Source organism: Spermophilus citellus (genome assembly GCF_964194105.1).
Source record: "Spermophilus citellus genome assembly, chromosome: 5".
Lineage (NCBI taxonomy): Eukaryota > Metazoa > Chordata > Mammalia > Rodentia > Sciuridae > Spermophilus > Spermophilus citellus.
In genome coordinates, this window is record NC_138186.1 from 82,259,130 (window position 1) to 82,284,722 (window position 25,593).

The following is a 25,593-nucleotide window of genomic DNA, read 5'->3' on the forward strand; positions in this document are numbered from 1 at the left end:
CTTGGGAGATAGAAATCTGGTCCCATTTCATAGATGAAGGACTGTCATTGTGATGCTTAAAGAGAGGCAATCCTGACTTAACTGTGTGATGGATGACCTGTTCCTCTGATCTTCTTCCCTTAGAAATAGCACATCTCCCTTGATTTGGAATCCTTTTCACCATGAAGCATTTAAAAAGAAACCATCCATTCCAAGTACAACTGTCCAATCATATTTATGTACAATTTCTGGTCCAATTCAACAATGTTTACTGAGTGCCTACCAAGGTTGACTGTGGTCCAAGGCACTGGGCTATAGTTGAACCAGTACTTTAGAGACACACACAGAAGGCTCTGACTCCTAGAGGCTTTCCTTTCCCTACTAGTTAGAAAGTCAGGGTACAAATTCTATTATAGTCATTTTTCTCTGGATGACTTATTTGATGATGTTGTTTATCTTTAATATTTCTTAATGTGGTTCCCACTCCTCCTTTCATTTATAGAACAGAGCATGGAGCTAAAGATTCTTCCCTTATAATCAGCCTATTTGTTCTAAGGAGGCATTTTATCTACACAGAGCATGGATTTGGAGGAGGTGTTGGGGTAACACTATCAGAGATCAATGTGCTGGTCCATTATTGCTCTTTTTGTTTCAAAAGACGTTTGCTTTTTAGATGAGGTGACATCCTTATTTAGATCACAGGGATTCTAGGTGACTGCTCTAAGGGCAGTCATAGTTGCTTGGTCTTCCTGTTTATGTGGTGCCCAGCCACCATTAGCTTTTTGTCTTCTTCTGCTGCAGCTTATTTATCTTCCTCTTGGCCCAGAGGGAGAAGAGGTGGGGGGTATGGACAGGACCCACCAGCTGACAGTGACACCCCCTTGACATAACTTCCAGCCCTTGACTCTCAGAACCCAGAGGGATCACTCTCCTGCTCAGCTAGGAGGTGGTTCCCTCCATGGTGGTTCCTGGCCCCAGGTGGGGAGAGGGAGCCCCAGACCCCTAAGCACTCCAGGCAACGCCAAAGGCCAAACGATGACAGGCCTTCGAGAGCGGGGAGTGGAAGTGAGGCGCTTCACCCAGGATCAGGAAAGACGGCCGGGCCTGGGAGTGGCAGTGCGCTCCCCCGGGCTCCGGGCCCACACTGGCTCCCGCCGGTGGGGAGGAGAAGGAACCAGATGGGCGGGTTCGAGCGTGTGCGGCGGCGGTCCTGGGGCCGCCGGCTCCTCCCCGCGAGTGTGCCTGTCTGCTGCTCTCCGCGCTGAGGCAGTGCGGCGGCGGGCGCGCCGAGGCTGCCGCCCAGCGCCCTGGCCGCGGCCATGCCCGGGCCCTAGTGTGCCTGCCGCAGCCCGCGCCGCGCGCCCAGCAGCCCCGCGCCCAGCAGCCCGGCGCCCGCCGCCGCCTCTTCAATGGGCAACCTGCTCGGCGGGGTCAGCTTCCGCGAGCCCACCACCGTGGAGGACTGCGACTCCACCTGGCAGACGGACTCAGAGCCGGAGCCGGAGGAGCCAGGGCCGGGCGGCGGCGGCGAGGGCCCGGGGCAGGAACCCGAGGAGCCCGCGCAGCCTCCGGAGCGAGCTGGGGGGCGGCCCCGCGCCAGCCCAGCGCCGGACGAGGACGCCGAGGCGGCGGGCGCCGAGCAGGTACGCGGCCCCCGGTGGCCTCGGGCCGGGCTTGAGCGCCGGTGAGAGGAGCGAGCGCCGAGCACCCCCTCGTGCCGAGGGCAGGGGTGCTGGGCGGCTGCTGTCTTCTGCGCCCCGACCCCTCCGCGCCCGCGGCTGTCTAGAGGCTCGGCTGACCCGAGAGGCCTGCAGCGGCGTGGAGCACTGGGGTCGCCCGCTGCTGGCCTGGGCCCTGACTCTGGGTACGACAGGGAAGTCCCTCAGGGCTTAAACCCAACTTGAATGGGTTTTCTTTGCCTCTGCAGCACAGCGAGGTAACGCGAAGGTGGGGTGGGAGGAACCTGGCTAAAAATAGAGGATTGTGAAAACTCGACTAGTGCGTGTTATTGGTTAAAAAAATGTATTACGAATAAAATGGGACTGCAATTGCCAAGCAGCTGGCAGTGTCTCCTACCGTGGGGTCTACAGCCATTAAAAGTACTGCGGAAGCCTCTCATCCGAAGTTAAACTTCGTAGTTCTTATCCCAAGTAAGGCCTTTCACCAAGTTCAGGACATTCTTCAAAAGTGTTATTTCGCCTAGAAGACTTGTTGATCCAACAATGCTTAAACCATTCGACTAATACAGTTTGGAAGAGAGGTTAGTAAAGAAGTGAATGGCATCTTTAACTTCTGGATTCAAAAAATAATCAGAAACTTGAAAAAGGAGGAACTACATTTTCTTCACCCTATGAAGAAGTGTGCCTCGTGTTTGAGGTTTGTGGTTCCGTATTAGGCCTTCTATCAGTTATGGGGCAGCAGCGAGAGTGTGAAAACAGAGTCCAAACACCAATGTGACCTCCCGGTTTTAGGGGAACCACCACCTACTTATTATTGTGAGTGCTGCCTCATCCATCTTGATGATGATTCTGCATAGGTAGGGAGGAACCTACCTATGTTTTCTTAGTGGAGGATCTGGCCAAACATGCTATTTAAATGAGCTGCAATTTCAGGGTGAAATTTTTCTTTTAGTTTTCATTTTAGAGAAAACTGAAGTTTACAGAGAATGAAACTGCCCAAGATCATATAGGAAGAGAAATACACAAACCCAAGTACATCTATTATCACAGTCAGAATCTTGGACTTATTGGAATCCTGAGTATACCTCTCCTCTGCCTGTTGTGCTCTGGTTGGCTCCTCTGTCATTTACATTGCTAATTTAACCTTAGGGAAATATTAGATACTGTTCTGGTGTTTTCTCCTTCTATTTGCTTCCCAATTAACTTCTATAGAACTTCTTCAGAAATTTGGGATATCAATCCAATTAACCAGGTCAATCTGTATGAAACAATGTAATTGAAGTTTCAAACAAGTAATTGCAACCACAATAAACAGTAGACCACATGTACCCTTTCATTCCCATTTAATGGTTAATTCTCATTGGTGTCACCATATAACTTCTAAAAAAAAAAATACATCCAAATTCAACCTTTTGACTGTCCACCCCATTTGTTCCCCACTAACAGTCAATCCATTTGCAAGTACTATTGGAGCTACCTGCAAAGTACATTACAGACTGACTACTTCTCACCACTTGCACTATTGTCATCCTAGTCCCAGTGAATATTGGACAAATGATGGTACCATTAACTAAGATGAAAAAGTTCAAGGAGAAAGCAGCTCTGGAGGGTAAATCAAGGTTTTTCTTGAGTTTAATATCATTTTAGATATCCAAGTAGAACAGTTGAGTAGTTAATTTTATTTATGAGTAGAGCATTTAAGATCAGAGATAAAGTCCAAGAATATAAGAGGTCATCCAGGAGTGGGGAAGAATGAGAATTAAGTCCTGGTTACTCCTGTGTTCAGAGATGTAAAGAGAAGGAACCCCAAAAGGAAGTAGACAAAGGGGATAAGTGAGACAAGAAGTAAACTAAGAGTGTGGTATCCTGAAAACCAAGTACTAACAGTGTTTCAGGAAGGATGGAGGCCTTCACTGGCTCTGTGCTGTTGGGAGGGTACCAGAGATGAGCATTGAGAATTGGTTTGGCAAGATGGAGATTTGTTGGCAAAGTTCCCAAGAACTATTTTGAAGGGATGCTGAGGATAAAGCCTGATTGGGGTGGACAATGGTGAAAGAGAAAAGGAGGAAAGAGGAGTAGGAGTGATTATTTGATGATTTACTATAAAATTAGAAATAAGGATCTATAATCGATGGTGGCCTTGGAAGGTGTTGTGTGTTTATTCCAAGATTAAAGATGTACAGTATATTTGTTTGCTGAGAAGACTGATCCAGAGAAGAGGGAAATTTTGATGATCCAGGTAAGAGGAACTATATGTTAAGGAGCAAGACCTTGCTTGAGCAGGAGAGGGGGTCAGGACATAGTCCAGAAGAAATAGGGGCTGAAGGTGCAGTGACAGATACTGCCAAGCTGATACACTTAGAGGTTGGAGGGTGTAGTCATTCTCATGATTATCCTGGGGAGCAGGTAAGGCATGAGTCATTATCTCCATTTCATAGATGATAAAACTAGATTCAACCAAGTGATTTACTTAAGTCCTCACAAATACTAAGTAGCAGAATTAAGACTCACCTTAGTCTGACTCCAAGTCTTGGGCTATTAATCTTATACTAATTTTTCCATGGGGTAAAAAATGGGAGTTCATAACCCACTTGAATCAAATGTATGGAAGATGATATGTCATGAGCTTTGTAATGTTTTGAACAACCAATAAAAAAAATTTTTTTTCCATATATCCTTCACTTGTAGTGCAACTGAAGTTGATTCAGACCTAATTAGTTGGGCTTGGAACCTGCCTCATTCTTGCACTGTCACTGGGCCCTGGGTCTTGTTCATTTTCCCCTAACCTCAGTTACCTTGTTTCTAAGATGGAAACACTAATAATTGTCAGCCAGGTGTGTTGCAAGAATCAAATTAAATAATATACATGTAAGTACTTTACAAATGAAAAAGTGTTTTCTATACAAGTGTAAGATGATGATTCATATGGTTGTAGCTCAGGCTAAATAGATTCAGAAACTTGCTAGGCAGAGCTATTTTGAAACGTGTGGCAAGGGCCAGACTTTAAACTTTCCCTTGTTTGTGTAACATGACAGAGTAACTAATGATAAATATCAGAGGATTTGGTATTAAAGCATCTCTGTACTTGTAGCAAGAGTGAGAATCACACCACTTCAAAGATATGTGAAAATTGCTTAGAGGATGTCAGTCTGTCAACACAGAGGGGGGCAGGGACAATGAGAAAAGAGTTTGGAGCAAAGCTCATAATGAGTATTCAGTTCTAAACATTGTAGTCTTCATCATTTTTGTCGTTCTTATTGTCTTTCAGCGTGAACTGGACACAAAACATACTTTATAACAATATGTATAGTTAGAGAATGCAAATTCATGATATTGACCTGCATCTTTACATTAAAAATGGGGGGTAGGAACTTCATGGGAATAAGAATTTAGCTTAGGATGTAAATATTATGAGTGAGCTACCACATGTAAATTACTTCAATCTGATGTTCATTTCATTTGAGAACATTTTATTGTTTTGAGTGTATATATTTTAAATTTGCTGATTTATGTCACCTCACATTATCATTGAATGAACAGATGATTACCCATGCTTTTGTGTACTTGTTATGGTGCTATAAAGGATGGAGTTTAGAAAGCTATTTAGTTTGTTTTAAAATCATCCTTTCATAAATATTGCTTGACTTCTGTGCACAACTAAATGTTGCAAATTTAATGACAATTTTTCTTTGTAAAATTGATTTATCATTCTAACTTTTTTTAGTATTATCTAAAGTATTCTAAAATAAGCTTTGTCATAGGATCATTTGGGTAACAGCTGGTAAAATACATGTTTTGAATTCATTTGAGTTCTATTTCTGATGGATATCGATCCATAACATTTGTCCTCCAAAGGCATTTGGTGAATAGTCTTTAATTTAGTAATATGCCATAGGGCAAAAATTTTTGGTACAATTAAGGAAAACAGAATAGTAGCAAATATTGCTACTATTACTAAAAGACAATTATAATCTTTTTATTGTTCTGGGCAAGTTGAAAATTTTCAGACTTTCTTTATGAGTGTTCATTATTTCAAATTTGTTCTGGAAATTTTGTAGTGAAATTTTCTTGCATCAATATGTAAATAGAGTTTCACTTTTTATTTTAGGGTGGTGATTCCTCTGAAGCAACTGCCAAACCAAAGAGAAGTTTTTATGCTGCAAGGGATTTGTACAAATACCGACATCAGTACCCAGTAAGAGTGTAGGATGTTTTTCTTTTAAATGTAAAATATTTCCCTTCTGTTTTCCTAATTTTATGGTGCCAATGAGAAAAACATCAGAAGGGTCCTTGTGCCTTTTTTTGTATTTCCATGTACTAGAGATTGATTTATTTTTTCCTTTAGCAGAACTTCAAAGATATCCGATATCAAAATGACTTGAGCAATCTTCGTTTCTATAAGAATAAAATTCCATTTAAGCCAGATGGTGAGTAATCTGCTACTTTGGTAAAAAGCAAACTTTAAATAATAGCATACACCTGGGTATTCTTTGTTTATTCCATGGTTAGTACATTTTTATTGCATCTGTAAACTGACTTTACCATTCAGTCAAATGTGTCTCCAAAGTCCTAGGCTTTAGGATTGTGGACACACTTGGTAAATTCTGGAGGAGTAGCTATTTGTTAGTGATACTTTCCCACAATTTGTATATCATCACTATTATCTGAAAGGTACTAGGGGCAATGTTTTGTGAACAGAAAAGAAGAGATTTATAGAACATAAAGTTTTAGACTACTAAGGATTTTAGAGGAGCTCAAATTCAGCTTTCTCATCTTAAAAATGAGGTCAGAGGGAGTTCAGTGATTGACTTGCTGGGTCACTCAGCTAATTGTCGTGTTAGGTCTAGGTTCTAGGGTCCACTGTTCTTTCCAGTATGCCATACCCTTAAATTATTTAGAATGTGAGTGAAAATGCTGTCTGTATTTGGAATTATCTTTCCTGTCAGTTTCAGAGCTATGGGTCAGGAAGATACAGCCATCCCAGTTTAGTGTTCCAGGATCCTGGGAGAGGGAGTGAGGATGCGGTAGATCTCCATCTACTTCTGCCAAAAAAATTTGTCTCCTTCACAACTCTACAGTTGCCCTTGTAGGATCTTTTTCAAACCCTTAGGGAGAGGATGCAGCTGCTATGGTAATTTGACCACAAAATTGCATATTTCATTGAAGCACCACACTGTGGTTCATGATGGGCAGCCTCATTTTATCCAGGTCAAACCAGGGAAGCTGAAGCCAACTTCTCTCTTTAGAGTCCCTTTCTGTTTGAGATGACTATACAGTTCTGGTTCTTGCTCCTTGTTCTTCATGGAAACTGAGCCAAATCCACATCAAAGTGAGTCAGGAAATGAGGATCATGGATTGTAAGACTTTCAAGGTGGCAAGATATTGCATTCTTTGGTAAACTGGAGGAAAGAGATCCTGCTTTTCCTCCTTGAACTGGAGGAAAGAGATCTAAAGGCTGGATTGGGTATTAAGAGGAGGGAGTCCCAATTTGTATACTGAGAAATGTATAAATTGGGAGTCAAGTGGCCACATCTGCTGTTTTCGAACTTTCTGGTGTTCTAAAAGCCTGCTTGAATTTGAAGGAAAACCTCTGGATAAAAATGCACTTTCTGATTACTAATGATAGAAATATGCTGCTTTTATTTTAGTCAATGGAAAAATATTAACTAAATTATTAGTTTTGTTAGGACTTGGTGTAAGAAAACCTTTTGAAGAAATGCACATAGTTTGTTGATTTGTCTCTAATTTGAATGTCATAAAACTCAGCTAAAGAAATGCCTTTAAGTGTTAGAAATATTGAACATAAATTTATGACAGTATTTAACTCTATTTTTACATTTCTAGTGGTGAATTTATTTTTGAGTTAATAATTTAAAGCTCTGGCAGCTTCAAGCAACACATAAAATTTTTTTGTATTTTATCACAAAATTTATTTGGAAACCTTAGATAATGGGGTCAAAAATGTTAGCTAAGGTCACATTAAACCTTATTCTAGTGTATTACACAAATGTGCCAATTCACACACTTTGCTCTCCTGTGTGTACACACAAATGCACACTTGCCAGTAAGCATAATTTGCTGTGGTATATTTTACTTATTAAGTGGGAACAGAGGTCATTGGAGGGGAAAACAATGACAAAGGCAAATGGTTTTAGCATTTTACCAAGTACGGAAATGGTGATGTCTGGAGGAAAGAAGGAAGTGAGCTATGTTTAGAGAAGTACTATGCTTCTATTTTCATAAGATTGACTAAATGGCTACATAGTCAATTGTAAGGACCTTGATAGACTTGAGCATCAGGAGGATTTTACCATAGTAAGTTCTTGTAGGGGAACACTGGGACATGGTAAAAGAGCATACTCTCCAGAAATAGAAAGACCTATGTTCTACTCCCTAGATTTATTTTTTCACTAGTGTGTGAGCAGCAAATTGCACAATTTCCTTAGTAAAACAGGAGAATACTGAGAATTTTTTCTTACAGGGCAGGTAGTAAATATTTGTAGATTAGCAAGTCTCTGTTGCCAGCAACTCAACTTTGCTATTATAGTATAAAAGCAACCATAGATAATACATAAATTAATCTTTTAATACATAAATTAATCTTAGCTGTGTTCTGATAAAACTTTATTTATAAAATAGCTGGCAGGCCAGGGTTTGCCAACCTCTACTGTAGAGTACATTGCCCAATAGAATGTTCTGTGATTTGAGTACTATTAATTTTTTTTGTGCTTATAACTGAGTATATGGATAGGATATTCTTCTTTAAAAAAACATTATTCTTGTGTACTATTTTTAAATTTTAAAAAGTTTTAATATAAAATTCAGGTAATTCAAATCTTAAAATGCCTTCACAGTGTTTTAATCCTCTCTTTCTTTTTCTAAATATTTACCGTTTAGGTGTTTACATTGAAGAAGTTTTAAATAAATGGAAAGGAGATTATGAAAAGCTGGAGCACAACCACACTTACATTCAATGGTCAGTTACATTTTATCTATCTTGAACCATGTCCTATTTAATTATGTATGCTTTACAGACAATGTTAATAGAAAAAATTTTATTTTTAAAAAAAATAGGCTTTTTCCCCTGAGAGAACAAGGCTTGAACTTTTATGCTAAAGAACTAACTACATATGAAATTGAGGTAATGCAGACTCATTTCATTTTATGTAAAGTGGCCAAATAATAGTGTCATTTTATTTTCCTGGTAGCTTCTAAGTCATGTCAGCTGACCCTTTTTTCCATTTTTCTTATTAGGAATTCAAAAAAACAAAAGAAGCAATTAGAAGATTCCTCCTGGCTTATAAAATGATGCTAGAATTTTTTGGAATAAAACTGATTGATAAAAATGGAAATGTTGCTCGGGCTGTTAACTGGCAGGAAAGATTTCAGCATCTGAATGAGTAAGTAAAGCCCTTGTGATAAATAAATGGTATTTTCCTGTAGTCAGAGTTCTCTGTGGAACATAGGAATAGCTAGCAGTTGGGCCAATAATTTATGTTCAGAATTCACTCTGAAATGCATTTTATTCCTTGTTCAATATTCTAAAATAAAACAATAATGAAAAAGAACTAAATTCCAAGTAGAAACACAGCAGTTTAGTTTCAGAGCTGTTTCTTGCTGAAGTTCCCACGTGTGGCCAAATGAGCTTCTTACCCTCTTCCTACCACAGTATTTGGAATTTATGGTTATTGTTTACATGCAACCTTTTGTTTTCCTTCTACTGGGCTTCATGGGTCACAGTCAGTTTCTAACACCTTCAAGCTTGATGCTTCTTAGATTAAATTCATGATTTAAGCCTATGATGTATAACAATCATATTATAGGAACGAGATGTACCTGTGCCTTTTACTAAAACAGAGGAAATATTATAATTATCTTTACTATTTAGGTAAAATCAAAAACACATGTTTTAGCTACTAACCCCCAAAACCTATAAGAAAAATTTAACCTAGCTTATTTGGATATGTTCTGCTATTTTATTTTGCTTGGATATTTATAACTTTCATCAATACTTATAACCAAAAGCTTATTTTTAAAAATATTTTCTTCATACGCACACTGGCTTTTTTTTTCTTTTAATTATAGAGTGACTTATAAGAGCTGGACTATAAAACCAACAGTTTTAAAGCACTTTTTAGCACATTATAATTAGCTAACTGGGCAAGTAGTAAGAGGAAAAAAAGAGAACAAACTTAAGTAATTCTTTGGTCAGAACAATGTGAATTTTGGCATCAGTTATGTAAATTATTTGTCTTCTAGGACTTTCGTCTTGCTTTGGTAAAATGGGTATAAAAAAGTTGAGCCTTCTTTTTCCTTTTTAGTTATTATCAACACTATTAAAATGGTAACTTGTAAGAAAATACTGAGGATATGTGCATAACGATTATGATCCTGATTAGCCACCCCTTAACTCATAACTCAAGTTAAGTTTTGGTGTGTGTGTGTGTGTGTGTGTGTGTGTGTGTGTGTGTGTGAGTGAGTGATCTCTACCTGAGCAGTGCAGGTAAGTATCTCTGGACAAAGTTTCTAAGCACTTAGGTCACGCTGTCAAAGAAAGCTGTATGCTAGTAGCCTATTGTTAGGAAGGATGGTTGAAGTAAGACTTTAGAAAGGGTCGGATAGGGCCACATTTTTGTGTACTCACATCTAGCATTTCAAAGTCTCTTTTTCTCAACTTGGTTTTGATCAGAATAGCAATTTTGTTTAGTAAATTTTTTGTTGAATGAATAAATCATGAACAAAATGTGGTTTTCAGACTCAAATCCTCCTTGGGTTTTATTGTCAGATCCTCTGATTTATAGCTATAAACAGGGCCCTTTCTGAAGGCTTTAGCTGAAAGATCTCCTGGCTTGAGTCAGGGAGGGGAGTCTGAATTAACAATCCTTCTCACTCTGCTCCATTTAGCTACCTTTTCTCTACTGTGCACTGTCTTTCTTTGCCTTTCCAGTTCTGGATTAACTGTCTTAGAATCTGCCAGAAAACATTTCCTCTCTAGTTTAGTTGCCAAAAATTTTTTCGACTAGATTTGAACAAATCATGTGGGATGATATGAAAATGTCTATTCCATCTTCTTCTTCTGTTGAGTCCTTTTCTCATTTATTCTTAAATGTCACAGTGTATATGTGTTTTAATCTGTATGGCATCTTAAGTTTTCTAGAATAGGCAAAGAATTCAGTATACTTATAGTAGCTAAGCAAAGGAAAATTATTGAATCAAAAGAAATACAATGACATGGAGTAAACAAGTGACCATTTTAAAAGAAGTGAAATATTTCCAGTCATGAGAGTATAGAGATATAGACCAACCACTAAGATGTAATTATGATTTTATTTGTAATCAGCTGAGATTACTGAGCCATAGTGGGGACATATGTTAGGCCCAGAAATCCCTTCTAACTTTCCTATTTTCTGGTTCTTGCTTTTTGTGTGTTCTCTCTTCACCTATCTAGTTTCCTGACCATGCCCGACTGTTTATTGCCTTTACATCTGTTGAAGCCCAATTGCTTTTCTATGTGTTGTACATCCTCAAGACTGCTTGTAACACTAGTGGGTTTTAGCCACTCTCCTCTCATTCATTGTGACACGTCAAATCATACCGAAACACCCAATTGTTCTCTTCTGTAATTTTATTTCCAATTCCTGATCATCATTTTCTTCAACCCAAGTTTTTGTCCTTTTATACTATAAATATATTAACTGGAGAATATGTAGATAAAGATAAATGTACAGATATTTTAACTTGACCATTCATTGAAGATTAATTGTATGAAATTGAGCTGGTTGCAAATACATATTCATTTTGTCACATAGCATCTCTTGTAAACATTCTTCCACCTTTCCATACATCAATTTTTCACAGACATATGAAGCAGATGTTCCTCAAGAGTTTTGTCACTAAGTTGTTCAAATACACAAACTCCATACAAATATTAACAATTAAGTCAATTCTACTGTTGGTGACACATTGTCTTAACTTCACCCAGATTGTACTGTCTCCTAACACTCTTATTTCCTAACTATGAAAAAATACAAATTCATAAAACTAAAATATAATCTGTGCTATTTTTTGCCCTTTGGGCTTCAAAGAGTTGGATGTAAAGACACTACTTAGTATAACAATACTTAGTATAATACTTGGAAAACATCCAGAAGGATAGAGATGTTAAAAATTATTGTTACACTTGTCTTTTCCAGTATATGGTTAGCCTGAATCATTAAGATTTTGTTTTGTCCACATTCTTTCATTAAAATATAAGGCCATGGAAAAACCCCCTTTCCATACCTAAAATAATTTGTCAATATCCTTCTTCACCATTCTCAAATAATTTCCTAGTTATTCCTAAGCAAAGTACTTTTGGAAGCTAGGACAGAACTTTGTAAAAAGTGAAGTGACTGAGCTATAAAACAGGTTTCAGAAAGTAAGAAATTTAAGTGCTGGTTCTGGTTGAGTAGGAATGTTGGATAATACCTACCTGAGCTGTTGATGACAGACATGATTAATACGTGTAGCTGAAGACTTCTTTAGGCTTTGGTAAGGCAAGGATTGAGCTGAATGAGTTTGTGGAAGTAGAGTATGAATAGTGAAAAAAAAAAAAAAAACCTCTGGGAAAGCATTAATCCAATAATGGCCTTAGTTTTGAGATAGAGAGGAAAGATATTAGTATAATTTGGGGAAAGATTGCATCTTTGGAATCAAGGCCCACAGAAATGAGATTTAAATTTTTCTGATAGTGTAAGAGGAGGTGAGAGTGACCAGGATGGAAGAGAATTAGGTTATTAATTTGGAACAGATACAAATTTGGTGGTTCACAATAACAAATCTTTAGAGATAATGATAAGAATAATCATGTTAAACAGTATCTGATATTTGTTAAGTTTTTCATGCCTTATATATCTATAAATTCACGTGATTTTTTACAAAAGTCCAGTAAGTTGTGGGATGTTTGTCCCATTTTGCAGATGAAGATACTAAGAGAGTCGTCATGATTTCACATAGCTGCTAAGTGACAGAGCCAGAGTATGACTGACTCTGAGGCCCATGCTCTCAACTGTTAAATGATGCTCTATTAAATAAGTCATTTTTGCATCCTTTGTCAGAATTGTTCTAGCCAGGTAGAATGGTTTTTGCTGCTTTCCTTGTGAATTTGGCTTACATGATGGATTTTGCTGTTTAGTGGACACTATTAATAACACCATTCAGCTGTTAGTTAATGTTTTTATGTTCAACCCTAGCTACCTTTGATGAGTACTATACATCATTGGTAGTGTTACAGATACAGAAGTTACCCCTTATCCACAAGGTATAGGTTCCAAGCACCCAGTGGATGCCTGAAACCATGGAAGGTGTAGAATCCTATGTATACTATGGTTTATTCTTATACATACATGCCTTTGATATAGTTTAGTTTGTAAATTAGGCATAGTAAGGGATTAATAACAACAACTAATAAATAAACAGAACAGTTTTAATGATATACTATAAAAATATTATGTGAACATGGTCTTTCTTGCTTTCTCAAAATATTTTATTGTACTGTACTCACCGTTCATATAATGATATGGTACTATGCTGTGGCTGGTTGTGGTAGCTCCTATAAATGCTCTTTTAAACCACTTGTCCTCAGCCCTTGGTGAATTTAATAAATAAACAATTTAATACTAGGGGGCATAAATTTAAATCTAAATATTTTTCCAATACAAAGAACTAAAAGGGCAGAGTTTGTTTTATACATTTGAGTTTCACATAGATTGAGATTACATCGAGGTGTAAAGTTTTCATAAACTCTTATTCTTTTTATCAATATTTAAGAAAATCATTACAAGGCATATTTCCTTGTCTTACACTTCCATAAAAAGATGTTTTCCCAATAGTTTGTATTCTCCTGCTTTCTTCCCCTTAGTTTTCACCATCCACCTCATTTTATTCAATCCTCTCTTCCAGGTCCCAGCACAACTATTTAAGAATCACCCGTATTCTCAAAAGCCTTGGTGAGCTTGGATATGAAAGTTTTAAATCTCCTCTTGTAAAATTTATTCTTCATGAAGCTCTTGTGGAAAACACTATTCCCAATATTAAGCAGAGTGCTCTGGAGTATTTTGTTTATACAATTAGAGATCGAAGAGAAAGGAGAAAGCTCCTGCGGTTTGCCCAGAAACATTACACACCTTCAGAGAATTTTATCTGGGGACCACCTAAAAAAGAACAATCAGAGGGAAGCAAAGCTCAGAAAATGCCAGCCCCTCCTGCCTCTAGTCATAACAGTCAAACACAGTCTATGCACAAAAAATCCAAGGACTCCAAAACTTCCTCTTCAGCTGTTCATTTAAATAGCAAAACAGCTGAAGAAAAAAAAGTGGCACCAAAAGAGTCTGGGGAAGAGACAGACAGGCCCAGCCCAGAGCCCAGCAATGAAGCTGCCAAACCAGAAAACACAGAGGACAGTGATACTGGAAATTCAAATGCTCAACCTGAGAAAACAGTTACTGCTCCAACAGAAAGAAAGGAGAGTTCATCTCCTTCTGAAAAAGAAGAAGAGGGCGAAAATCATAACAAAGACTGTGAAAATCCTGGAAATACCAGTTGCCATGATGAGGTACTATTATAGTGAATTATCAGAAAATCAAAAGCCAGTTTAGGTTAAGGGAGGAAAAAGCTACTGTCTAATTTATTCTAAAGAACAGAGATGATGTCATGTTTCCACTGTTAGCCACCTGTTTGTGTTTTCTCTTGTAAGCATTTTGTTGTTATTTATTTTGGATGACAATGAATTGGATATTTAATGAGAGGATTTAAGACCAGATATAATAAATGAATATATTCTGTAATGGTTTTAGGATGTGAGTTTTCAAATTCTGTATATAACAATTACTTTAAATTTATTTTCAAGGTGTCTAGAAATAATCATGTAGTATTTGATATGCACGTCAAATATGTTCTTTCAAGAGACTACAGATTCCATGGAAAAAAATCAAGACAACATTTTCATTGTATCTCCATACTTTACCTGATTTTTAGATTAATTTTTGAAGTAGGAAGAAAAAGTTTAGTTTTTCCAGATATATTCAGAAAATATTTTGGATTCTTTGATCCTAATGCTTCAATGTGTTTATTTTTAGATTCTGATAAGTGAAATGGAGGTCCTGGGGGAGCTCTGACCTCCCCAGCGAATCTGTCAGTCCTGCTGTCTTCTTTCTCCCTCTCTCTTCGCTCACCGTTGAGCCGCCATCTTTGTCAGCTATCAAGTGTATTTATAGTATACATTAGGATAATCATCTTCTTGACATCTAAATGGAACAGAGGGCAACTTTTAATTGTATGATTTCAGAGTTTTCTTTAAAATAATAATAAAAATATTTTCTGTATTAAGTGCTTAAAAACAAATTTTGGTGCAAAAGTCCAAAAAAGAACTTTACTTAAATGGATGTTCTACATAAATTTGGTGGTTGATTCTGGATGCAGATGACTGAAGAATTAAAAAAGGAAAAAAGGAAATTATTCATTTTTAAAAGGCATGCCTCTTGCACTATCAATAGGCATATCTCTTAACTCATTAATATATCTCAGTGATATGTGGATTATTAAATTACTATGTTGTTTATTCTACAGTGTATCTTTTAATATATACATATATAGTTTTGCATCTTTAATTTATCAAACTTTCAAATCGAGAATAGTTTGAAATTTCATATACTCAGTTCTAGTAAGAACTTAATTTATTACTAATAATTACTGAAAACAATTTTATTTCCAATAATATTATACTAATTACTATTAAAATCAGAAAATAATCAGAAACACTGTGATGAAAACTTCAAAACATATACACAAATATGGAAAAATCAATGAATATATAAACATTTTCATATTATATCACTTAGAAATAAATTGACTTTTTTTTTTTTAATCTCTCTTTCACTTTTAAGAAAAGTTCTATTTACTTTAATCCCCTGGAGGATTTTTTTATATGGCCTATTCATATCCCATCATATCATCTTCTGTTATATTTATTGATCCACACTTTAAGCAGTGGATTTCTAGAAAATAATCACACTGATAGTATGTCTTTAGAAATATGATTTTATTGCTTTGAAATTTATGCAAAAACACCCCACTTGCTTAATCTTGATTTTTTCATGAAAGTCTTAGTAGCACTCATGTTTTATTTCATGTTTCAATATGTAGAATATAGAATACCTTATCATTTTTAGTTCCTATAACATGTCAAATTGAAGTACTAAGAATTTGAGGTAACAGTTTAAGTTTGTTTTTTCCTTTTTTTTTTTACACGCAGGAAATACATGGATCCTCTGACACGGTGCTTGTCATAGCAATGTCCCTGTAGATCTTAATAAACAGTTCCACAGAGTTTAGTGGATAAGAGTGAATTGTTAAATTAGGCTGAATTATAGGAATAATATTAATTTAATTCAAAATATCTTACTAGTTGTGTATAGACAGTGTATAGACACTTTCAGACTGCTTTTTAAATGCTTAGTATTAAACATGTGACCAGATTAGTATCTGGTATCTATTAATACTTTTAATATTTTAATTTAACTTCTAATATTTTTAACAGTTACAGATACTAATCCGGTCACATATGTTTAATATTAAATGTTAGTAACTGTTAATAGATAAGTAACTGTTAATATTTTAACAGTTACCATTACCAGATACTAAAATAAATGAATATAATCTGAACTACTTAGAAATTATAGTATATTAAAGCCCTCAGAAGAAAAACATTTCATTTAACAGTTTAGTTTTTAAAATATTATTCTTTATGAGGGATTTTGTTACATTGTGCTACTTTATTTGAGAATACTTAGTTTCAAGGGGAGAACTTCCTGGCTTCCATCCAAAATAGTGGCCTTTTTCCATCATCTGTTTTTTAAATGTATATTCATATGTGACTATAGTTTCCTACATTTAATCTGTAAATAACTAATGAGAGAATTATTAAGTGGAGAATAAGTAGGGATGACATTCTTTTTGCAGATAAAAATTAAATGTCTAGAACTTTTTATATTAAGAATACTTTGTATATTTAATGGTTTTTTAAAATAAGATCTATAGATATGTGTTTATGTGTGTCTTAGATATGAAACTGCCCCCTGGGGTTTAACTTCTGTTTTGTATTTTTAAAAACTACCATGTGCTTGCAGAAATTTACAGAGAAGCTGTTATAGAAAATTCAGTGAAGCATGGCCAAATAACTAGAAACATTATTGTGTATTTGCAAATATAGTCTTTATTGTTGTACTACAGGCTGCAAGGATAGTTAATATTGGCTATTAATAAAATAGTAACTTGAATTTCATGGCAAATAGATGTTATATTGCTTGTTTAGTCTAGTATATTTCTAATATTTTGTGCTTTCATATATCAAAGGAGATAAAATATGTGAAATTATTTTGAAATACTTTAAAGTGATATATAAGATATATTTCTGTACAGTAGAGAAGTTTCTAACATTGATTATTGCACCATTATACATTATCATGCTCAATCTCATAAAAAATTCAAAAGAATCATAAAAGAAATGAAGATATATCTGCTTTCTCTAAATCAAGTCAGTTGTCACTTTAAAAATTATATTGTATAGTTTTGCTTTAGATTTTGAGAGTCCTTTTTTTTCCCCAGCTTCAAAGAGAAAATAAAATTTACAACTCAGGAGTTCTTAGGGAAGTTCTGGTATTTTTTGCTAAGTATTAAAAATATAAACATAAAAATGGCATAAAACCTGTTATAGTCATTATGTTTCATATTTTGTCATATAAAATTACCTATTCTGCTTCTAGCTTTTATACTTTAATTTGAGTGAAAGTATGATGAAAAAGGAAAAACAGTATAATATACCTCTGAGTTAGTCTTTAAAACATCATTTTGGTAAAATAAACCATATCAAATTGTCAAAATCTGGTTAGATTGATGAATAAGAGAATATTTGATTAATTGTTTTAATGCTAAATGTCCCAAGTCAATAGAGTTATGGCTGAGTTTATAATCCACTGAGTAACGAAGTCAAACATTTATTTTTTAAGAAACTGTATTAGAAGCTCTTCTAAAATCTCTGTTATGTAAACCAGGAACAGAAAGATGTTGCTTAATTTAATTTAATGACATCTACAAGTCTTTAATGTCCTTTGAGGTAAGTAGATCCCTTGTTTCAGGAATATTTTCAGGATTTCTATTTTGTTTTCCATTAGAAAATTCCACTTTCTCTTTGGGGCATGTGCGTTCAATATAAGGCAGGAATTAGACATGTTAGGGTCATTTAAATGCAGGTTCAGTTGTAGCAAAAGATGATCTGAGGAAACGTTGGACTTAGGAATTGTGTCTGTCCCCTGACTTCTTTCAGTATTGAGTTCTGTGTGGCTCATTACAGGAACAGATTTGTGTGGGCAATCTCTAGGGTGACAGTGAGTCCTGCCCTGCCTTCTGCCTTGTTCTAGTTATCCAACCCACCCAGCAGATTGTGTTCAGGGACAGACTGTAGAAATCTCTTACTACTGAAATTAATAATCATATAGTTATGAATGCCTGGAGGTGTCCAGATGTGCCTTAATGAATGTAAATGGTTTTCATTCCGATGTTTACACTTTTACTCCATTGTAAAATCTTGTCATAAGGAACTATTCAAACCATGTATATCACATCAGTTATTTTAATGAAATTTACTTTGGTGCTTTATCATTTTGGAGAAATTGTCATTTGGAATAAGAGCATAAGTTCATTAAAAAAGTGTACTCACCACAGTATGTGTGATATTTGACAAGAGTTTCAAGGAAGAAAGATTAACCTGTATTGTTTCATGTGTTCATGCTTTTTCTTTGCTACAGGCTGTAATTTTCACTTTAACCATTCCTTAGTTACTACACAAGTAATATTTATCTGTGTTTTACTTCTTTCTTGTTCTTAGATTCAGATGGATGCAGAAAATGGTGTTATATAAGAGAAGTCATTAAAACTTTAATCTCAGTAGATGTTTGTAGGAATCTAAAATTAATTTGAAAAACTTATGCTATAATCTCATACATTTTTTAAAGCCCTGTTCTTTTTTTTTCTTCCTAGATTAGAGAAAGTGTTCTGTGTCATCAACTTTTCCTATTTTGTTGTGAAGTTTTTTGTTTTAGTTATTTGTGGGAAATAACTTCTTAATATGTTGTTTTACTGGTTCAGAGTCTTCATGTTGGAGATTCTTATTAATTTTTTTGTATTATGGCCCAAACCTTGGCTAGAGGTGGAGGTCAGAGAGGGAGAGGTGACTAAGACCCCAGTGGATACTTTGGGGAATGGAGCCTGCACTGGATTTTACCCTCTTCATTGACCTGCTGGGTCCTCAGGGCATCTTCTGGATCATGAGCATGTTGAGCCCTATGATTTCTGACCTCTGGGGAGGACAGGCTGCTTTGCACTCCACACACAATTTTAATGGGTATCAGTTTTGACAAAATATCTGCTGTAATTTATTTGCCACCACTTTGTAGTTGTTTACAAAATTGTGAGTAATTAGGATCTGCTATATAAATTGTGACTCTTTATAATTATCTTAGGAAGCATTAAAATTCCAACCCTCCATGCACGCCCCCCCCATCCTTTAATAAAAATTTGGTTTGCTCTTTCAGAGTAACATACAAAAACTTTTAATAAAATGATTAAAAGAAAAGGTATTAATGCTCACATGTTATGCTAAAAGTTTTTTTTTTGTAAATCAGAACACCTTAAGAAAAATATTTAAATTATGATGTTTATCATATTTTCATTTTTTAAATTTTAAAGGAGTTTGTGTAGCAGTTTCTATTCATTAAGGAGATAGTTACATATAAGTTTAGGTCCAAGAAATGTTCAACTTTTGCACTCATTGGTCAATTGTTTTGTTTTCTCCTGTGCTAACAGATGTATAAAAAAAAAAAGGAAAACTAATGAAACAAAAAAATTAGAAACAGTAATAAGAAACCACAGAAATAAAGACCACAAATTATAAATTTGTACAAGTGTCAGTATTATTGGGATTAAGTGAGGAATGGTCTAAAGAAGCTCAGTGATGGGATTCGCTCTGAGAATCATCTCTGAACTATTTGTGCCAAGGAGATCAGGGACTGATGTGAAAATAGATCCTGTCAGTATACTCACTTAAACCACAAATTTTGCCTACTCCATGTTGGAATTTTCCCTTAGACTGATGGAAGTAATCAATGATCAGATACCAAGCTTAATTCCTTTGTCTATGTGTACCAACAGTCAGTGGTTTTACCAACTAGAAGTTCAATTGAGGGACAGGCTGCAGACCAGGAGAAGGACTCAGTGACAGGTGGGTTGTTAAAGTACTGTTTCCCACATGGTCAAGAGCTGCCAGCACAGTGATCGTGGGGCATTACCATTCAGAGAAGCAAGTGAGAGCAAAACCTTAGGTCCTCTGACAACTTCCCCCCCCCCCCCCTTTTTCTTAAAAAGGCCTTTTACCTGTTTCCCAAGTAGGATATTGTCTTATCTTTTGTATTATCTAAGACGATCAGTCTGGCTAAGTGTAGTCACTATTTAAAGTTGGAAACTATCGTGTCCTTTGTATTTTGAATATTTAGGAAAACGGATATAATTCTTACAAAGAAGTGTTTTACTTGTCACATAAGCTCTGATTATCCAGTGGCCACTGGGCCTTCTCTGTGCTCTGTATTCAACTGCAGTGTGAACTACAGAATGCTATGCATGTTTGTTAGTACCAATACCATGTGTATGTGGTAGAAGTTGTAACCAGTTTCTGGAACTGTATGGTACTATAAAATACTTATTTTATAATTCTGTAACTGTATGGCAGTGTTATGCCAAAAATGTATAAAGAACAATAGTTTCTGTTGCTTACTGTTGTATTTTAAAATATTGTTTCTAAAATAATATATTTAGAATTCCTTTAGAGTAATTATTTTTAATAACTATTGCCAAATATACATCCTATAAAGCTAATAAAAGCCAATTCATCTTAGGTAACATTTTAGCATTGTTCTAGAGTCCATTATGTTGATTTTGCATGATTAAAATATTTTTAGAGCTGGAAAAAAATGACTTGCTCTTTTCCTGTGATTAAGCATATTTTTATGATTAACATAGAAGGTTGACATTATTTCCTTTATTCTCTGAAATAAATATTTTATTGCAAAGGGTGAAATCTTATTTATATATGAAGTTATTTGTATTGTGAGATTTTTGTAAGAAAAACGTTTAAATACTCAGGTGTTAATTGTTCTCTTTTTTACCTTTTCCATGCAGATATTTTTAAGGTATATTTTATATAGATTAATGACAGTGAGTAACTAATGGAGATGGCTTTTTTTTCTTCATTAAGCAGGCTAATGTTTTAGGAAGTCAAGTTTTTGATTAAGAAAAATGCAGTTATGAGCTCAAAGAGGAGAGGTTGTTCTGGGAATCTCAGGACAATGGGGCAGAAATGAGGAAAAGCAGGACATTTTGGTTCAACTACATTGACCTATCCAGGCAGGAAAATAGAAGATGAGAGAGCTAAGGGTGAATTGTGCAAAGAGAATAAGTTCACATTGGGCATAATTGAGAAACTGATAGAAAAAAAGTAGCCATAGTGGTGATTGAGCAAGGTTTTAACTGAAAACTTTTGGATGAATTGCTTAGTAGAAAAAGGAACACACAAAAACAATTATTGTCATGGAGGAAAAATGGAAACATTCTGGTAGCAGAAGATAGAAGGGTTTTCTTTTCTGCACATAGTGAGTATCTGAAGGCAATTTAAAATCTGGAGAAAATGGAATTTCTCAGAATAGTGAGAAATGCAGGACTGAGCTTGCATTTCTACAAGAATGTAAAATTTAATAAGGGAGAGAATGTGGGAAAAAAAAAGATTTACAACATTTCCCCTATTTTAAGGCTCAAGTGCATGCAAAGCAGGCTTGCTGGTGTTGCAGGAGTGGAAGGACATCCCAACCTGGATGAAAGTGCTGATGAACAGTTGGTTCCTGTGAGTGAATTTAGGTTTTGGTAGTGGTGGCTGATTCGTCAGCCTATTAAAGGGAACACACATGAGGATTATCTTGCCTTTGGGATTATCCCCATGAATATGTAGGATTAATTGGAACAGCATTTTAAAGTAGGATATTAAAGAGACAGATTAGAGAGCCAGCATGGATTTGAGTTTACTTAGCGAGACCAAGTTTATTGATTTGTCTCTATTAGTATCTTTCTATTTTTTATAACCCTGTTGCAGATTAAACACTACCCAGAAATATACAAATATTCTGTTTCCAAGTGGCATATGGTATATTTTTACTGAGGTTGAAGTAGCTGATTTAATCTACTCTCAGCTTTGGAAAAGGAAGAGGCTAGAGAAAGAGTAAACAGGAAAAATGGTAGGCAAGGTGAGTCAAATGAGATCTGACAGCAATCCTTGCACAATGAGATTGTTTGATATCTTTAAGTGGATGATTTAATGTTGTAAGAAAGTTCAAGAAAAAAAAACGGAGCTGGGGTGGGGTGTGAAGTAAGGGCAAAGACATTTTGTTTAATGGGGATAGAACAGACTTTGAAGCCAGATGGACTTGGGTACACATGGCAACATCATCACTTTTAACAGACTGTGTGGCTTTGGGCAGGCCATGTAAGTTCTCTGAGTCTCTGGGCTCTCATTGGTAATGAAATCTACTTTGAGAGTTCTTGGAAAGATTAGAGAAGGTGTGAAACCCCAGGGACATATTTCAGACACTTGCTCATAGTTAGTTGCAGGTATTCTAGAAAATAATGCGATGTTTTGTCATAAGAGGAATTGTAGAACATTTATATTAATGGAAACCAATCTAATCTATGTTGATCAGATTTATAGATTGAAGAAAGTATAGTAAGTTTCACTTGTAATTTTAATGTAATTTTTACCAAAATAGCTATCAGTTATAGAATTGAGACATACTGATATTGATAAAAAAATTTCCATCACTTGTGAATGTAATGTACTAAACAGCCATTCATTACTTTCCTTCTCTATGTGTTTATATATATACATACATATATAATATATATTTTTTAATGATTCCTTGTCTACTAAGAGAATAGCTGGAATATAAGACAGAGGTTCAGTCTTTTAATCAATCAGGAGACCTATTTATTTCAGGACAGTATCAGTTGGACTCTTACTGAAGGCAACAAACTTTAATTTTTAAATTAAAGCCACTTAAAAGTTAACACTATTTAAAAATGTGTGTGACTGATTCTTTGAACACACGGCCTAATTGCCATTGTTTTCTTATAATCAGAGCCAGACAGATGACATGCTAAATAAATATTCAACTTTCACATTTCTAAACTGCAGGTATTTTCATTGCATGACATTAAAATGGGGTCATTTCAGATCTTAGATGATTGTCTTTGGCAGCTCTTTATCTCTCAGAATGCCACATATGTACTATGAATGAAATATGAAATAAACTTTGACTTGAGTAGAAAGTAAATATTTTTAATTTTTTTAGAAAATAAAAATCTAGATTTAATTCAAGCATTTTCCCTAATTTTATCTGTTTCAATGTCCAGACACAGGAAGAGAATTTACAGATTTTTATAGTTAGGAGAATGTGGATCTTAATTGGACAGATATGAAGCTGAGGTGCGGGGAGGTGTCATGAACTCCACCCCTCAAAGGCTGCTGGTTGCAAGAACCTGAGGTGGAACTTGGCCAACCATTGGGGCTTTCTACTCAGTGGACCTACTGTGTACTGTGTGTGGCCCCTTTTAACTCATTCTACACCCCGTTAATCAGAATGGATTCAAGAGCATCAATCCAGGCAGTAGGTTGGCATATGCTGTTGTAGAAATCCAAGACCAGAGTCCTGTTCATGAAAGAGGCTTTTTCAACACTTGGCACATGATTACCAGATTCTGAGATGTGTTCAATTGTTCTCACTTGGGAAAGAAACTTTGGGCTTGGAAATAATATTTGAGCACAATCATCTCTGACAGAGTGCCTCACTGTACACAGCAGCCCTTTTAGAGCTTGTTTTGGGTAAAATGGAGTCTATACTGTGCTGCCCTAACCTGTCATTTCCTAATCTCATTAAATGGCATTGCCTGATCCCCACACTGGAGACCAGGATGCTTTCCTGGCTTTATTCATCAACTTACCCATTTTGAAAACAAATTCCACTGATTCTACTCCTTGAATTTGTCTCCAATCCACTGCTTCCTCCTCACCTTCACTGCCTCCATAGACTTTGTCAATTGCAGATGATTCTGGATCCGTCCCTCTGCCCCCAAAGGAGAATGGGACCTTCAAAAATTCCATAGCATAACTTGATATCTATGGGTGTCTAGTATAAAGTCTATCATAAACACTCAATAAATAGTCCTTGAAGTTAAAAAAAATGTTTAGCAATAATATCTATCAACAGATATATATGAGTGAGGGCAGCTATTTCTGATCTATTGCTGAAAGAAGATATCTTCCTCAAGACAAACAGTCTTAAAAATGAAATGTTTATATGGCAGTACAAAGATTTATATTGGAACCTTTCATAAGTACTTAGTGTTTGTTTTGCAAACTTAGATCATAGCCCTTCCTGGTTTCTTGTGTCACGTAGCAACAAATATCATTAGTTGGCTCTAAACTCAACGAACAGAGCTTCAAAGTCAAGATTAAAAAAAGGGAATGGGGGCATGTGGTTTCACATTTGCTGCTTGGCTTGAAATTTTGAAATTTTAAATAATGTAAAAATCATATTCAGTAGATCTACAAAGTACCTCCTGTTTCAGCGACTGCCTGAATGCTACATACAGAAATAAGTGTGAGCATGAGGTGGAAGTCTCTCTGTAGGAAAATCACCTGGAATGTATGTCAGAATAAAGGCAATTCTCTTGACAGTTCAGAGCAAGCCTGATTTTTTAAAAAACAATTCAGATAATTCTGATTGACAGTAAAGGCTATTCTTTTTTTGGTACTGGGAATTGAACTCAGGGGCCGGTCACTACTGAGCCACATCCCCAGCCCTGTTTTGTATTTTATTTTATTTAGAGACAGGGTCTCACTGAGTTCCTTAATGCCTTGCCATTACTGAGGCTAGCTTTGAACTTGCAATCCACCTGCCTCTGCTTTCCAAGCTGCTGGGATTACAGGAGTGCACCACCGTGCCCAGCAGTAAAGGCTACTCTTGAAGGAATAGCTTTTTTTCCTTCATGTTTAATGCTTCTTTAATTTAATCCTTTCTTTTTTCTGCATGTTGACAACCAAGTTGAAACTAAAAACTCACTTTAAATTTCCTCAAATGAAAGTCCTAAGGAAGTTTTAGTGTGTGGAAGTAAATGTTCACTCAAATTCCTTTAGCCTTCATAAGTTTCCTTTATAAGCCACCCTAAGAAAGGCTCTTTTTATAGATAGATTTAGAAAACAATTGAGCTTAACTTGACTTTGTGAAAAGGGTGGTTCCTCATTTTGTTTGTCCTTCTTTAGCTTATGATAATGAAATAGAAGTATAGAGTTCAGTGAGGCACAAAACTCAGACACCTAGCCGGCATGTCCCTGTAATCCCAGAGGCTCTGGAGGCTGAGATAGGAGAATCTCCAGTTCAAAGCCAGCCTCAGTAATGGCAAGGTACTAAGCGACTCAGTGAGACCCTATCTCTAAACAAAACACAAATTAGGGCTGGGGATGTGGCTTAGTGGCCAAGTGCCCCTGAGTTCAATCCCAGGTACCCAAAACAATAACAACAACAAACCCTCAGATATCTAAAGGAAATGTAGCACCTGTTTCCTAATATTTCATCTAATTTTCATGAGCCCCACCCTGCTGATTGTTAAGGACATCTTAAACTTAACAACAGTAAGTTTTGTATGACTTCACGTTTGTGTTTTTTTTAGTTTAGACATCCAGACTATTCAAAATTTGATTCAGAGCCAGCATAACAACTTTTTTGGAAATAACCTGTATCTTTCA

At 36.1% G+C, this 25,593-nt stretch overlaps 1 protein-coding gene across 3 annotated transcripts; it reads left to right on the plus strand.

Annotated features, from left to right (window-relative positions):
• Positions 1-1,154: 1,154 nt before the first annotated feature.
• Positions 1,155-20,162, plus strand: OGFRL1 (opioid growth factor receptor like 1). Of its 3 annotated transcripts, none has more exons than XM_081296652.1 (8): positions 1,155-1,622; positions 5,767-5,853; positions 6,004-6,085; positions 8,556-8,634; positions 8,733-8,799; positions 8,913-9,058; positions 13,599-14,250; positions 18,580-20,162. In XM_081296652.1, exons 1-8 carry the CDS (start codon positions 1,389-1,391, stop codon positions 18,610-18,612), a joined length of 1,380 nt encoding a protein of 459 aa, XP_081152778.1. In that variant the 5' UTR covers positions 1,155-1,388; the 3' UTR covers positions 18,613-20,162. The 3 variants fall into 3 exon arrangements, with proteins under 3 accessions (XP_081152778.1, XP_081152776.1, XP_081152777.1); XM_081296650.1 differs by having other exon boundaries at positions 1,156-1,622; positions 14,774-20,162; XM_081296651.1 differs by having other exon boundaries at positions 1,156-1,622; positions 6,007-6,085; positions 14,774-20,162.
• The last annotated feature ends 5,431 nt before the right edge of the window (positions 20,163-25,593 follow it).

Bases quoted from the DNA above. Each gene is read 5' to 3' on its own strand.
- OGFRL1 (XM_081296650.1), top strand. From the start codon at position 1,389: ATGGGCAACCTGCTCGGCGGGGTCAGCTTCCGCGAGCCCACCACCGTG. The intron at 9,059-13,598 runs GTAAGTAAAGCC...CCTCTCTTCCAG, and splicing joins AGATTTCAGCATCTGAATGA to GTCCCAGCACAACTATTTAA. The intron at 14,251-14,773 runs GTACTATTATAG...GTTTATTTTTAG, and splicing joins ATACCAGTTGCCATGATGAG to ATTCTGATAAGTGAAATGGA.